This window comes from Rhinolophus sinicus, linkage group LG07 (genome assembly GCF_036562045.2).
Source record: "Rhinolophus sinicus isolate RSC01 linkage group LG07, ASM3656204v1, whole genome shotgun sequence".
NCBI classification, from domain to species: Eukaryota; Metazoa; Chordata; class Mammalia; order Chiroptera; family Rhinolophidae; genus Rhinolophus; species Rhinolophus sinicus.
The window spans coordinates 82,161,631-82,176,927 of record NC_133757.1 but is presented as its reverse complement, the minus strand read 5'-3'; the positions used below and the strand labels follow the sequence as shown (position 1 = coordinate 82,176,927).

At 51.3% G+C, this 15,297-nt stretch overlaps 1 protein-coding gene across 1 annotated transcript; it reads left to right on the top strand.

Moving 5' to 3' along the window:
- The first annotated feature begins 7,336 nt into the window (after window positions 1-7,336).
- On the top strand, window positions 7,337-15,236 carry DDX39A (DExD-box helicase 39A). Its single transcript, XM_019746142.2, has 11 exons — window positions 7,337-7,495; window positions 11,080-11,291; window positions 11,426-11,553; window positions 12,381-12,473; window positions 12,810-12,993; window positions 13,693-13,811; window positions 14,153-14,284; window positions 14,376-14,485; window positions 14,592-14,736; window positions 14,864-15,011; window positions 15,086-15,236. The coding sequence occupies exons 2-11, from the start codon at window positions 11,084-11,086 to the stop codon at window positions 15,100-15,102; spliced, it is 1,284 nt and encodes a 427-aa protein (XP_019601701.1). The 5' UTR covers window positions 7,337-7,495; window positions 11,080-11,083; the 3' UTR covers window positions 15,103-15,236.
- Window positions 15,237-15,297: the final 61 nt, after the last annotated feature.

Below are 15,297 nucleotides of genomic sequence, written 5' to 3'. Positions count from 1 at the left end.
CCCGAAAAGAGTGAGCCCCGTTAAAGCAGGGAGTAGCGGAGGCATTTGGGCCTCCTGGGACCCCTCACAACCCAATTTATCCCTCTGTGTTTGGAAACTCAGGCCTCCTAGACCCATTCGGCCTACGGGGCCCGGGTTAAAGGGCACGGGAACTTCCCCATTGCCTATAGACAAGCTCTGGGTAGATCTGGGTTCAAATCCCAGCGCCTCATGCCTTGGGGGGAAGCCCCAAACCCCTAAGAGCGCCTCGTCTATGAAACAGAATTTACCCACTCACCCCTCAAGTGTTGATAAAATAAGATATTGCGGACCTAGTGCTCGATACAGTAAGCGCTCGATCAGTGTTAGCTGTCATTTTTATTATTGCCGTTGTTATGAAAAGGGGGTTGAATAGCAACTCCATCACTGACTCGCTGTGGGCCACATGGGTCCTGTGGCTGCCGAGCCTCAGTTTTCCCCGCTGTAAAATGGGGATCAGCCTCTTCTTTGGGCTGCTGTATGCAAATAGCGCTCCATAAATGCAGACTCCTGCTCAAGAGGAAGCAGAGGGTGGAGGCCTCGGCGGCGACTCTCCAGGGTCTCCGGGAGTCTGGAGTGTGCAGCTTGGCTCGTGGCCCACCTCAGACTCCCTTTCAAGCGGGTGACTGGACCAAACCGCAGTCCCTGGCGCGGGGCGGGAAGCGCTCCCTTGCGGTGGTGCCTGCACTCTGGCGCCCTCCTGGGACCCACCAAAGTGCAGAGAGCTGCGGGTTCCTTGGTGTCTCACGGCTGTGCGTGGTTTGCGTTGTCCCAGAGACCAGGGCACGATGTTTTCTCTTTCCCTTTTTTCTTTGGGCGACTCTTGGGGGAGGGGGTTAACAGAGAAATAAAGAGAAGGAGAAGGAGAAATTATACCAATCCAGAATCTGCCAATTTCTCTCCCCTCCCAGGGCCCCCACGGGGTCCAGTCTCAGTCTTCCCTCACCTGGACCAGTGCAGTCGCCTCCTCCCAGGTCTTTCAGCTCTGCCCTCAACCTCATAGTCTGTTTTCCCCCACAACGGGCCAAGTGTCCCTGTGAACACCTGTGTCGACTCACATCCCTCCTCTGCCTAGAACCCTCTATGGCTCCCACCTTATTCAGAGTAAAAACCAAAGTCCTAAGCGCGACCCCCTTCAACTTTCCCCTCTCCTCTCCTCCCACCTCCCACTTACTTGCTCACTTCCTCCAGCCACATTGGCCTCCTGGCTGTTCCTTGAATATTTATCGATTGAATGAAATAACCCTTTTGACCTAGTTCTTTTGCTCCAAATTTACAGGTGAGGAAACTGAGGCTCAAAGAAAATACCCAAATCCCAGTTATGGAGCCAGGATGTTTATGGCCCTTACCCTGAGGAATAGGGTGTCTTCCTCTAATTCTAGCCTTACCCATTTTACAGATGGGAGGATGTGGCAGAGTAAGGATCTGAGCCAGCCCAGGACTGGGCCACCCAGTCCAGGGATGGGCCCTCTGCTGCCTGCTAGGTTCCAGGCTGTCTTCCCGGATGGAGCGGGGGAAACCTGCCAAATTCTCACTTCAACCTTCCGGCATTCGTTTACTCAGCGATTATTTATCAATGCCCGCTGGGGACATTGATGGCACTGGAAACAGAGTCACACTCCAGGCTTGAAACTTGGAAACCAAGGACTAATTGTACAATTTCAACCAGATATGATAACTGCAGCTGCTCTGGCTCCTCTCCAATCTGCTCTGGGGCCTTGGAAACCCTAAATCATACCCCGTCTCCTACCTCTACCTGCTGGAAAACCTGTTCCCAGCTGTCTGGAGCTGTTAGGAAAAACTTCCGACCCCTCACCTGGTCTACAAGGTGGTCCTGTCAGCTCTCTGCCTACCTGTCCAGCCACATCCCCCGCCACACCCCACACCCCCATTCAGCAACACTGGCCTTCTCTCTCTTCCCCAAACATTCTTACCTTCCAAACTCAGGGCCTTTGCACTGGCTGTTCCCTGGTTTGGAATGCCCTGCCATCACATCCTCAAGGCTGGCCTCTTTTTATCATTTAGCTTTCTGTTTAAATGTCACCTCCTCTGAGAACTTCCCAGAGTACCTCCATGCCCTGTCATATCTGGCTCGTGGCCCTGTTTTATTTGTTTTAAATATAACTTTCTGAAATTGCCCAGTGTCTGGCCTATGCTCATTCAATCTTTGTGGAATGAGTGAGTGGACACAGTGTAAGATGTCAGGAGAAAGGTATTCCAGGCCTGTGGTGGCTTTGAGGAGGCAGCCACCCTACTGTGGAGGAGGCAGAAAGGATGGCAATAAAGTTGAGTTGTGAAAGACAAATTGGGAAATTTCAAAGTGGGTAAAGAGGAAAAGGGCGTCTGGTGGAAGGAACAGCAGGAGCAAAGGCCTAGAGGTGAGGGAGAACCTGGCATGTCCTGATTCCTCTGCCCTCATCAGCCCTCGCTCACTCCACTCTGGCCTCACAGCCTTGTCACTGCTCCTCAAACATGCTTATTCCTGCCTTAGGGCCTCTGTGCTGGCCGTTTCCGCAATGCTTCTCATCTTGGCATTCTCTCCCTCCCTTCCTTTCTATGTTTACTCAAATGTCTTCCCTGACTGCATCTCCACCTAAAACAAGCCCTACCCTCTCCCTACCAAACGCTACCCCTCGCATAACTTGATTTTCGTTGCAAATTTGACTCTAGTATTTTCTTTCTGATTTGTCTTGACCAGGAAGATGTCAGCTCCCAGAGGATAGGGATCATCTGTCTTGTTTACTGCTGGGTCTCTGGCTCCTAGTACAGAAAAGATGCTCAATAAAGAGCGGCTGGATGAACAAATGGGTGAATAAACCTGGCATCATAGGCATGGCTAGGGTTTCTGGTGCTGATGAACCTGGAGTGGAGGGCAGACTCCAGATGTTGCAGATGGTGGGGATGGAGTTCAGACGTGACCCTGAGAACTGTGGGAGCCACTGATAGATTCTTAGCAGGGGAGAAACTGAAAGAGGATTGTTTTTCCAAAGATAAAGCTCTTTGCAAACCAAGTCTCCACCAGTAGGGGCCAAAGAAAGAAATGGGAGTAGATTTATCTGACACCAGAAGAACTAAATGTGTCAACAAAGTCAAAAAAACCTCCTTGAGTAGGATAAAAAAGCAGGTAGAAAAAATGATAGAGTTTGAAACTGTTGATATCAATTACTAAAAAAACAGAATGTGAAACTATCAAGTCTGTGGTAATGTATGGAGTAGTGTGATTGTAGTGTGCCTGGCATCCCGGCTGAGGAGGGTCAGGCTACCTGGGTTCAAATCCTGGCACTACCACACACTAACAGTGAGACCCAGAACTAGTTACTTCACTGCTCTCTGCCTCAGTTTCTTCATCTGTAAAAGGGGATGATAATAGCAGCACCTACCGTGTTTCCCTGAAAATAAGACCTAGCCAGCCATCAGCTCAAATGCGTCTTTTGGAGCAAAAATTGTTTTATAAAATAAGACTGGGTCTTATATTAATTTTTGCTCCAAAAGCCGCATTAGAGCTGATGGTCTGGCTAGGTCTTATTTTCGGGAAAACACGATACCTCAGAGGGTTGCTGAGAAGCTTAAATGAATTCTTATAAATCACAGAATTGGGGTGCTGTCATTGTTCACTCTCATTTTTATTGAGGATGTTTCTGCGATTTGGGAGGGGAATGGAGTTGGGGAGATGAACACAGGTGATTTCCACTTTAACTATAATGTGTTATGTCTTTTATTTTAATTATTATTTTGATTGAGGTACAGTTTACCTATGGTAAAGTACACAGATATTTTGGTGTGAGGCTCCGTGAATTTTTATATACGAGCAATACACCCGTGGCCATGACCTAGTCCACTCCCCAGCTACGTAAATTTTACTTGTGTCCTTTCTCAGGCAACCTTGTCCTGTGGATTCTACCATATCACCATAGATTAATTTTGCCTCTTCTTGAACTTCACACTGCATGGAATCATTTTACGATTTTCTTATGTCTGGATTTTTCATGTCTGGATTCTTTCAACATGTTTTGTTTTCTATTGAAATAAAATTCACATACCATATAAATCACTCTTTTTAAGTGTGCCATCTAGTGATTTTTAGTAATTCACAATGAACATGATGTTTTTGAGATTTGTCCATCATGTCGTGTGTATCATTAGCTTATTCCTTTTTATTTCTAGTGGTATCCTAGGGTGTGGATGGACCACAGTTTCTTTCTCCATTCCCTTGTTGATGGACATTTGGGTTGTTTGCAGTTTGGGGCTATTATGCATAAAGAATATTCATTGCTCGTTATTTTTTTGTGGGCAAAAAGTATTTCATGTACTGTCAGATCTATACCTAGGATTGCTTAATCAATAGGTGCGTGCCTATTTAACCCAATGGGTCTCATCTGGAGTGATTTTGTCCCTTTCTCCAGGAGGGACGTTAGCAATGTCTGGAGACATTTTTGGTTGTCACGACTGGGTGTGGGGTGGGTGCTACTGGCATCTATGCGGTGGAGACCAAGGATGCTGCTCAACGCCCTACAATGCATGGGACAGCCCCCACCACACAGAATGATTGGCCCAAAAAATAGCAAGTGTGCTGAGGTTGAGCAACCTGGTTAACTGTATAACAAACTGCTGAATCATTTTCCAAAGTGACTTTTGCATTCTACGTGCCCACCAGAACTTCTCCAACCCCTGGTCTTTTTCTTTTTAGCCATCTGGGTGGGTGTGTTTTAAATCTTTTATATGTTAAAATTATTCTGAACTGAATCGAGCCAATATGAAAAAATGTTAATGTTTGTTAATCTTGTGTTGTTGGGTGGTGGGTGTACTTTAGGAGACTGATCTTTTCCTTTTCTGGATTTAAAATTTGTGGAGGGTTTTGTTTGTTTTTTCAATAGTAGAAGCTACCCCTGGCTGCACGGGTGGTAGGTGTGCTGGAGTGTCTTCCTGTTTTCCCAGACTTCTCAACTGGACTCAGTTGGCTTCAGTGGCCTCCTTCACAACTCATCTCAGATGATCTAATTATTCCAAGCTGTTTCCCACCTGCTTTCCTAGGGCCCCTCCTCTCTCCCCGGAGACTGTTTTTTCCCAGGCTTTGGTCTCTGTCTCTACCTTCAGAGAATGCTGGCCCAGTCTAAGGGAGGGTGATGGCCTGGGCTTGAATCCCTGGCAACAGGGATTGACCTAAAGCCTGGGATTAACACTCTTTGGATGTCAGGTCACCCACCTGACAATGGATATGCTAAAACACACCTCTTTGTGGGCTGGGAATTCAATCTGTAGATATATTTAGATTTCTCAGAATAAGGCTGAGCACCAGAGCAGGGGTCTAGGGTGAGGAGAGTGAGGCAATTGCTTCAGGCACAAAATTGAAGGGGGTGCCACAAAACTGAAGATACACAATGTTCTAATGCAATAATTTTTTAAAAAATCAAAATTAATGCAAAAAATCCAAATAAAGACAGGATCAGTAATCTTGATCTTGTCCTTCTGCCTCAGGCGTCAACATGGCTTGGCACCATGTAGCACTGTTACTGAGTCTTGTCTTTACTTAAATTTTTGATATTCTATCATAGATTTTAAATCAGTTTTGATTTTAAAATAGTGCATTCAAATATTATTTATCTTGATGACTTGAGGTTTTTTGTTTTGGCTGCCCCCTTAAATTCTGCATGCCTCACCCTCATCTTGGCCCTGCTGGGCACACAGAAGGTACATGTTATGGTATAATATATACAATACCTATTTTTTTAATTAAAGTTTATTGGGGTGACAATTGTTAGTAAAGTTACATAGCTTTCAGGTGTACAATTCTGTATTACATCATCTATAAATCCCATTGTGTGTTCACCACCCAGAGTCAGTTCTCCTTCCATCACCATATATTTTACAATATCTATCTTATAGTATGTAAGCCTCCCTCTGGATTGACTGATTTCTCTTCATTGGGCTTTTTGGCTGAAATTGTACCTCTAGTGCTTCAGCTTTGAATTCATTGTCTAGAATATGGACCCCAAGATAGCCTACACTAAATGAAATTGAAATGCTTGAACCTCCTTGGAAAACTGGTGGAAGGTTTAACGGCGTCAGGGACTTAGGGAGACGGGAATGCTGGAGCAGGCTTATTGTTCTGACCTGCTTACTTCCTCTCCTTGCATTGCCCCCCCCCAAAAAAAATCCCCCAATCAAAACATAGCTGAGAAAAAACTGATTATACCAGGTGTAGGGAGGGACCGGGAGTAACTGGAACTTTCACAGGATGCTAGTGGGAGTGTGAAGTGGAACAACCGCTTAGGAAAACTGTCAGGATCTATTAAAGATACACACATGACTTGTGGTCCACCATTCCACTCCCACGTATTTACCTTGGAGAAGTGAACTTATGTTCACAAAAATACCTGTACAAGCTTTACTCGTAATGGCCAAACTTTGGAAACAACCAAATGTCCATCAATAAGTGAATGGAAAAATTATATTGCTTATATTGTGATAGAGCCAAACAGTGGAATACTATGCAGCAATGAAAAAGAATTAAGTATTGATATATGCAACAATATGGACAAATCTCAAAACATCCTGTTGAGCAAAAGAAGCCAGACACAAAAGACAATCTATTGCATGATTCCATTTATATGAAATTCAAGAACTGATAAAACCAGTGATAGAAATCCACATAGCGGTTGCCTGGCGGGGGCAGGGGGGTAAGGAGTGTGTTTGACTTGAGGGGCACAACAGAACTTTCTGGGAAGAAGGAAATGTTCCTTATGTTCACTGGGCAACAGTCGCTCCGCTAACAGTCTGTTCCTTTTACTGTAAACTTTACCTCAGTAAAGTACTGGGGGAAAACATCTGGGTTTTGGCTTTTGTCCTGAACCTGCATGGCTACTAGTACAGCGGCTAACCCAGGACATGACTCTCATCAAACCAGCACCGTTGCTATGACCATTTCTCTCACTCCCACAGCCTGAGGAGCCCCTTCCCCCACTGCCGGCACAAAATCCTCTCCATACCTTCTAAGCTCCCAATCCTACTCAGAACCTTTTCAGAGCTTCCCCCTGGAGGATCGGGTGGCGGCGATTGATGCCACTACAAGAGCCCAGGGTAGAGGCCACCAGGGTGAAAAACTAGCCACGGTTCACCCATTCCAGCTTCGATTGCCAGTACTGAATATGGCGGCGCCCGCCCAGGGCAAACCCAGTCACGTGACAGGGCGCAGGCCGACGCTGGCCCAGCCCCCTCGGGCTCCTACTTTTAGATTGACCAATGAGCCCGAGGCAAGAGGCACGCCCTCTTTCCTCTGTCCACCAATAGCCTTCCGACGCCTCCCTCAGGACCCAATCACCGCTCCCGTCTCTCTTGACTGAAAAGCCAGCAGACCAGTGAGCACAGCCTCAGTCGGACTCAGGAGGCAGGAAGAGTCATAACTCGTGTCGGGGCGCGGGACCGGTAACCGGAGTCGGGCGGCTTTCTTCGCTGCACGCGGAGGCGAACGGGGAACCAGGTGAGCGGCAGGTCCGGGCTGTGGGCCTGCGGTGCGGGGACGTTGGACCTGCGGGTGAGCGGGCAAGCGGAGATGCCCGGGGTTGAGAGGAGGTAGAAGGGAGCGCGAGACAAGGGGTACGGGGCGGTTGGGGCGGGGGTGCGCGCGACTGCAGCCGTTGATCACCCGGGCGCATGCGCCAGGGGTGGGCCGGCTGTTGGCGCGCGGGTCGCGGAGCCCGTTTCCGGATGGGTTGTCATGGCGGCCCGCAGGGGACTTGGGGAGAGAGGCTGCTTGTTGGAGGAGACTTTGAGGCGACCCACGACTGTGCAGGGAGGGATTCGGAGGGCGACACCAGAGTCTGGGGCCGTGGTGGGAGAAGCCGGAGCTTGTAGACGTGAAGGGCTTCTCCGAGCCCGAGGGCCTCCCCCGCCCCCACTAGGCTCTCTTCTTGCTCTGCGGTTAGCTGAGATTCGTGGTTCCAGGGATTTAGGGCAAAAAAAAAAAATGTCCCAGTGAGGAACAAACTGAAGTGGATATCCTTCCCGGGATTTGAGGGTGAAAGGGTACGCGTTGTCACTTACGGTGTCAGTTTCCACGTTCATCCGCTTCTGGGGCCTCGGCAGTCACTGTCACCCCTTCTGGGCGGGGCAAATCCCGCCAAATCCTCTCCTGATCAAATTTGTTTTGAGTTTTATATCCTGGCTAGGCACTTCCTAGAAAATTTTGTGCCTCAAATTCAGTATGCTCCTAAATCTGTCTCTCTGTCAAAATAAATCGACATCGTTTGACCTCCTTATTTCTTTGAAACACACCATCTCCTCCTGGTGAGCCAGGTTTGAAGCCCAGTGTAGCTGACTGGCTCTCTTATGCCCACGGAACACCCAGGGCATGGTCCCACCCTGTGTTCCACCTTCTTCCCCATTTAACATCTCTACCTTGGTTAATCTTTTTTCCCTTGGTGACTAGTTTTCCCTGCTGCTAGTCTCATTCCCCACTCCTACTCCGAGTAACTTGCTCTTGGGCAAATCAAGGGCAAAAACTGAGTCACTGAACTCTAAAACCTAATCAGAGACTCCTGTACGAGCATCCTGGACCTAACCAGCTCCTGCAGCTTTGTCTTCTGCCAGTGTCAACCCACTCCTATACTTCGTTCCCCAAAAGGGTCTGGTGCTTTTGGGACAGACCTTTTCTGGCTCCTGCTGTTCCCCCTGCTCCCTAGGAAATGACCTCTTCCTGTCTTTGCCAGTCTGAATCAGACAACCTCTTTCAAGAATCAGATGAGAATACATGATTACTTTATTCTCTAAATTCCACCTGAGGCCTTGATTCTGGTTCCATTTACTCAACCATTACTGCTGAGTGCTTACCTGGTGTATGCCAGGTCCTCCCTGTTCTAGGCTCTTGGCTGGGCAATGGGGCTGGCATGACTGGAGAGGTTCTTTTTTGGTCGGGACCAGCAGGAAATACTCTTCTGCAGCAACAGTCCTGAGGGAAGTGGGATTTGTGAGCATTCTGGGCAGCAGGAGCAGCAAGTGCAAAGGTGCTCAGGTGTGTTTGAGACGCAGCAGTAGACCAGTGAATGAGGGCGGTGGGAGAAGTGAGGTCTGACTGTAGAGGGGATCGGGTTGTGTAGGGTCTGGTAGGATGGTGAGGACTCTTGAATTTTATTCTGAGCACAGTGGGAGCCTGTGGAGGGTTTTGAGCAGGAGTCATTAGCTTCTGTGGGCTCCTTATGGCTGCTGTGAGGGGCGTGGCTCGAGGGTCCTGGGGATGGAAAACAGGGAGACCAATGAGGAGGCTTTTGGCATAATCCAGGCCGGACAGGATGGCATTGTCGATTGATGATGCCCATCAACTGACAATGGATAAACAAACTGGTACTGTATCTGTATACAATAGAACATTATTCAGCCATGAAAAGGAATGAAGTACTGATACACGTTACAATGTGGATGAATCTTGAAAATGTACTGAAAGAAGCCAGACACAAAGGAACACAGTATATAATTCCGTTTTATGAAATATCCAAAATAGGCATCTTCATAGAAAAGAAAGTAGATGAGTGTCAAGGGGGTTGGGCATATAGGATGGTAGCTACAGGGTACATGGTTTGTTTGCAGTGGTGAGACGTTCTAAACCTGACTGGTAATGATTGCATATATCTATGACTACCTAAAAACTCGTGAATTATACACTTTAAATAGTGAGCTGTGAAGCACGTGAATATCTCAATAAAGCTGTTCTGACTTAAGAAAGATGATGGTAGCTTGGGACCAGCAAGGTAGGTAGCAGGGGTGAGAAGTGGCTTCATCTTCCTGATGGGACTTATTGGGTGATTGGACAGGAAGGGAGAGAGAGACAGAGAGAGAGAGAGAGAGAACACAGAGCCATTGAGAATACGGAATTGCTTTTTCTGAGATGGGGAAGCAAGCCTGTGGGAAGAAATGGAGGATTTTGCTCTGGCATTTTGAGTGCAACTTCCAAAGGGAGATGTGGAAGAGGCGGCCCGTAACTGAGTCTGGAGTTGAGGGGAGTCTTTACTGTTAAGAGAGACAAGTTTGGGAGGCCTCAGCATGGAGGGGGTGAAAGCCTTAGGGCTGGATGAAGTCACGGAGAGAATGAGTGTCGGGAGGGCCAGAAACTGGGCCCAGGACCCACTGCACCCAGCTCAGGAAGAGCTTCTGCCCCCTAGACTGGAGGCTGGGGTGGGGCCGGGGTGACGAAAGACAGTATTGTCATGTTTGGATCCCTGTAGCACCGCTTGCACCCAGTAGGTCCTCTGTATGTATTGGGATAAATAAAGCCAGGAGATGAGCAGAGCTTTGTATTAATTCCGTTTACCATCTCGGCTTCGATTGTATTGGCTTGGGTCCATTGGGAGGCCTTGTTGTGAGCACACTTAATTATTCCCCAGTGCAGACCACAGAGAGTGGGAGGAGAAAGGTCTGGGCAGACGCTGCTCTCATAAACTCAGGTTGGGTGGAGTCCCTGGGGAGTGATGGGGAGTGATGGGGCTCCTTTAGACTAGGTGGTCTGAGGTGGTTCACTAGAACAGAGACCGGAATGCTGAGACCTAGGAGCAGCCCCTTCTGGCGGTGTCAGTGGACTGTAAAAGCTTGGGGTATGGGGTTTGATGAGTGAACAGCGAAGCAAGTCTAGGGATGATTTGAAAGGGGTGGTATGGAACGAAGTGTTCAGGGGCCAAGGAGGAGGGTTGGGAGGGCCATGGGGAGGAATTGGGCTATCGCTCTGAGAGCAAGTGAAGCCTTTGTTGGTTGAGGGTGTATGTGCGTACGTGGGTATGGCTGGCCGGGCGCAGGGAGAGCTGAGGGGTTTGGAGGAAGGTGGTGGAAATGTGGCCACACAGGCTGAAATCGGGGGACCTGCTGCTGGAGTCAGTGTGGGGTGAGGGAAAAGAGTGACCACTGAGCTGCATGGGCTGGGTGGCTTTCCGGGCGAATGCTAAGATCTGACCCCGGCACATTGCCCCCTTTGACCTGTCAACAGCCCATAGCTGCGTGTAGCCTTCTCCCTCGCTGCTGTGTTTTCCTGTTTGTGTCTCAGTTGCTCCTCTGGGCCCTTCCTCCCTCCTCTGTTCTCAGCATCATGGCGGAACAGGATGTCGAAAATGAGCTTCTGGATTACGAGGAAGATGAAGAGCCCCAGGCTCCTGCAGAGAGTACCCCAGCACCCCCTAAGAAAGATGTCAAGGGGTCCTACGTTTCCATCCACAGCTCTGGCTTCCGGGACTTTCTGCTGAAGCCCGAGCTCCTGAGGGCCATAGTGGACTGTGGCTTTGAGCATCCATCTGAGGGTATGCCTCCCCGGTCCTGTCTACCACGACCTTCCTCTGAGTGCGCTCCCCATGGTCCCCTCAGCCACCTGGTGAGGGGCCCACACAGGGAGCATCTGGTTTCCAATTGCTCACGTGCACTCTCTCTCCCTCAGTCCAGCATGAGTGTATTCCCCAGGCCATCCTGGGCATGGACGTCCTGTGCCAGGCCAAGTCTGGGATGGGCAAGACGGCAGTCTTCGTGCTGGCCACCCTGCAGCAGATTGAGCCCGTCAACGGACAGGTGGGTGGGTGCCCTCCGTCCCAGGCCTGAGCTTCCTGAGGCACCATGGCTCCTCCTGTTAAAAACTCCTGCTGCCAGATTCTTTTTGTGGGCTTTTAAAATAAAGTACAGTATTTAGTTGTAACAAAATTTTCCCCAAAATGATGAGCCAAGAGAAAAAACTGTAAAGTGCCCACAATTTTACCATCCAGAGACATGGCTGTTATTTCACTGTGTACTTTCTAAATTGTGGCTGTTTCTGGGTGGGGGTTATGCTGCACATGGCTTTGTTATTGATGTTGCTGACAGGCCATAGCTGTCTTCTCATATCCGGAACATTGTGCTCCACTCTCTTGGGGGATAATTGAACTGAACAATGGTATTCTGCTCTTACCATGCTGGGGAAACATCCTTGGGCTGTGTGGGGGTGCACAAGCCCTCGTTTCCGTAGAGTAGATGGTTAAGGATGGTGGTGGAGTGGGAGGTGTGGTTGCAGTGCGTGGTGGTGTGGGCTGGAAGGCCAGGCCAGGGCCGCTGGAGAGCAGACTCAGCACGGGCCCTCCTGCCGGCCAGGCCGGGCTGCACCACCCTCCAGTCCGCACTGGGTCCCAGTGTTGGGAGACAGGCCTCTGTAGCTCTGAGGATGCAGGGCATGAGGTGGGTGAAGGGCTGTGAGAGGCGTTTGGACTGGGCCTTCTCGTGGCCCAGGTGTGGGGAGCAGGTGGTGTGTACCCTTAGATGGGGGCCTGGTGGGTGTGGGCTGTCCTGGGAGAGAGCAGCAGTGTGGGCTCTGGCCAGGAAGAATTTAGGATACCGCTTTGAGTGAGTGTGTCCTGCCCACCCCATAGGTGACGGTCCTGGTCATGTGCCACACGCGGGAGCTGGCCTTTCAGATCAGCAAGGAGTATGAGCGTTTCTCCAAGTACATGCCCAGTGTCAAGGTGAGCCCCCTGGGCCGGGTCTGGTGCCATGTGGTCCTCTGCAGCTTGGCTGGCCTTGGCTCTGGCCCAACCAGCGTTTACCAAGCTTGGCTGCAGTGGCTGCCTTTGAGGTTTTTGGTGGTTTATGCTCCTTAAAAGCCTGGTGAATTATGCATGCCCCCCAGAGGCCTGTGCCAGTCCCAGCCCTGGGCTGCTTTTCAGTGGAGCTGTGCCCAGGGTCTCAGGCCTCCGAGGCAGGGCTGGCAGGGCTGCGGGCTTGGTAGCCATTGGCATGGAGTGCGGTGCAAGCTTCCAGCCCCTAGACAGGCAAAAGTGACTTCCTCTCCACCTGAATAGGTGTCTGTGTTCTTCGGGGGCCTCTCCATCAAGAAGGACGAAGAAGTGCTGAAGAAGAACTGTCCCCATGTGGTAGTGGGGACCCCAGGCCGGATCCTGGCTCTCGTGCGGAACAGGAGCCTCAACCTGAGGAACGTGAAGCATTTTGTGCTGGACGAGTGTGACAAGATGCTGGAGCAGCTGGGTGAGTGTCCTTGCCCGGTCGGTGGGAGTTGCCAGAGACCCACCCAGCTGCACCCTCCCCCCTCGCGGCCCCCTGGGCTTCAGAGCCAGGTGGGCCCTGACAGGGCAGGCTGAAGGTTGCCTCAAAGGGGGGTCACATGGGTGGTCGGCGCATGGGTCTCCTGTAAACAGTTTTAGGGGAAGTTCTTGTGTTGGCTGAGTATGACCTGCCACTTCTGAGCCCAAGCCGAGCAGGACCGTAGGGCCCAAATGAGCCACTGTCCAGCACACGTACACATCAGCCCTAGGCTTGCTGTGGCCTCACCACCTGCTGGGTTAGTTCTAGGCCCCTGCCTGCCCTCAGTGAGCCCCGACAGGGCTGGTGGGAGATGGGGCTTGTGTCCTGGGAGGCAGCTGCAGCTCTCACCCCAGCGGCTATCTCTGCCTCAGGCTACCCTCCCTGAAGCGTGGCTCGAGGCGCGCTGGCACGGCTGCTCCGCTCTGGCAGCGTGTAAGTGGATTGCAGCTCCTCCCGGGCCTGCACTCACCCCAAGTCCAGCCCCTCAGGCACCAGGCCATGGGGACTCGCCCCTCCCTCCACTCCTTGATGACACTGCCCTTATCATGGTGCCAGGTTGGGAGGGGCTGGGTCTGGTCTTGGGTTGGGGGTCGTGGTCTGCCACGTGTTCACGCCCACCTGTTTCTTGCCCTCCCCACCCAGACATGCGGCGGGACGTGCAGGAGATCTTCCGCCTGACACCCCACGAGAAGCAGTGCATGATGTTCAGTGCCACTCTGAGCAAGGAGATCCGCCCCGTCTGCAGGAAGTTCATGCAAGACGTGAGTAGGTCAAGGCAGTGGCCAAGACCTCAGTGCAGCAGCCTTGGCCCTTGGTCCTGGGGCCTGAGCTGTCACTGCTGCAGGACACCCACACTGCCCTCACGGCACAGTGCTGGGGGGCCGTGGAGCTCTCCCTTCTCTGTCTTGTGAGATTGGGAGCTGAGCTTGGTCCACACCTGAGCCAGACCACAGCTTAGATCCAGCTGTTGGGAGAGACATGTTTACTGGGTATAGCAGCCCCTCTGGGAAACACTAGATAGAGTTACTCCTGGAAAGTTCTGGGCAGGCGTGGTGCCCAGGAGTTAAGCCCTGCCTGCCCCTTGCCGCTCCCCTTCCCTCAGCCCATGGAAGTGTTTGTGGACGATGAGACCAAGCTCACGCTGCACGGTCTGCAGCAGTACTACGTCAAGCTCAAGGACAGCGAGAAGAACCGCAAGCTCTTTGATCTCCTGGATGTGCTGGAGTTTAACCAGGTGACATCGCTGTCGCCTGTCGTGGGGTTCTGGGCCTTCGGGAGGCCAGTGCGTGGGGCCTCTGGCCCTGACCGCTGCCTCCCTCTGGCAGGTGGTGATCTTTGTGAAGTCTGTGCAGCGGTGCATGGCCCTGGCCCAGCTGCTTGTGGAGCAGAACTTCCCAGCCATCGCCATCCATAGGGGCATGGCCCAGGAGGAGCGGTGAGTTGAGTGCACGCCACCCTGAAGGCTCGAGGCAGGCCCCTCCGAGGGAGCGCCGCCCAGGAACCCTGTACCTGATGGCCGCCTCTTGTTCCTCCTGACCCAGCCTGTCACGCTATCAGCAGTTCAAGGACTTCCAGCGGCGGATCCTGGTGGCCACCAATCTGTTTGGCCGAGGGATGGACATTGAACGAGTCAACATCGTTTTCAACTATGACATGCCTGAGGACTCAGATACCTACCTCCACCGGGTGAGTGGCCCCCCTCGAGGTGTCACCTCCCTGACGGCCCCCTCCTGGGGTGGGGACGTGGCCCAGCTTGTCCTTAGATTCCCCAGGTTGTGTCTCTGTGGCTTGACCCATGTTCCTGTCTCTGCAGGTGGCCCGTGCGGGTCGCTTTGGCACCAAGGGCCTGGCTATCACTTTTGTGTCTGATGAGAATGATGCCAAAATCCTCAATGACGTTCAGGACAGGTTTGAAGTGAATGTGGCAGAGCTTCCTGAGGAAATTGACATCTCCACATACAGTGAGTAGCTCGGGCAGGCGTGGGGGTGGGAGGGGCTTTCCTCTCCTCCCACTAACGTGTGTGTGTCTTAACAGTTGAGCAGAGCCGGTAACCACGCGCCTGACGGCCTGAGCGACCATGGCTTCCCACGTGCTGCTTCAAGTCCTCTTTCTAGGCGACAGTGGGCCTTTCTTTTTACTGTTTGAAAGCTGTAGATTTGTGTAAGAATAAATTTTTATTATGGAAGCCTGGCTCCCACCCATCTGTTCTTAATTGTTCTACATTTCACACACACAATGGACCTGGC

Coding starts and splice junctions, on each gene's coding strand:
- DDX39A (XM_019746142.2), top strand. CDS start 11,084: ATGGCGGAACAGGATGTCGAAAATGAGCTTCTGGATTACGAGGAAGAT. Junction 11,554..12,380: donor TTGAGCCCGTCAACGGACAG/GTGGGTGGGTGC, acceptor CCCACCCCATAG/GTGACGGTCCTGGTCATGTG. Junction 12,994..13,692: donor CAAGATGCTGGAGCAGCTGG/GTGAGTGTCCTT, acceptor CTCCCCACCCAG/ACATGCGGCGGGACGTGCAG.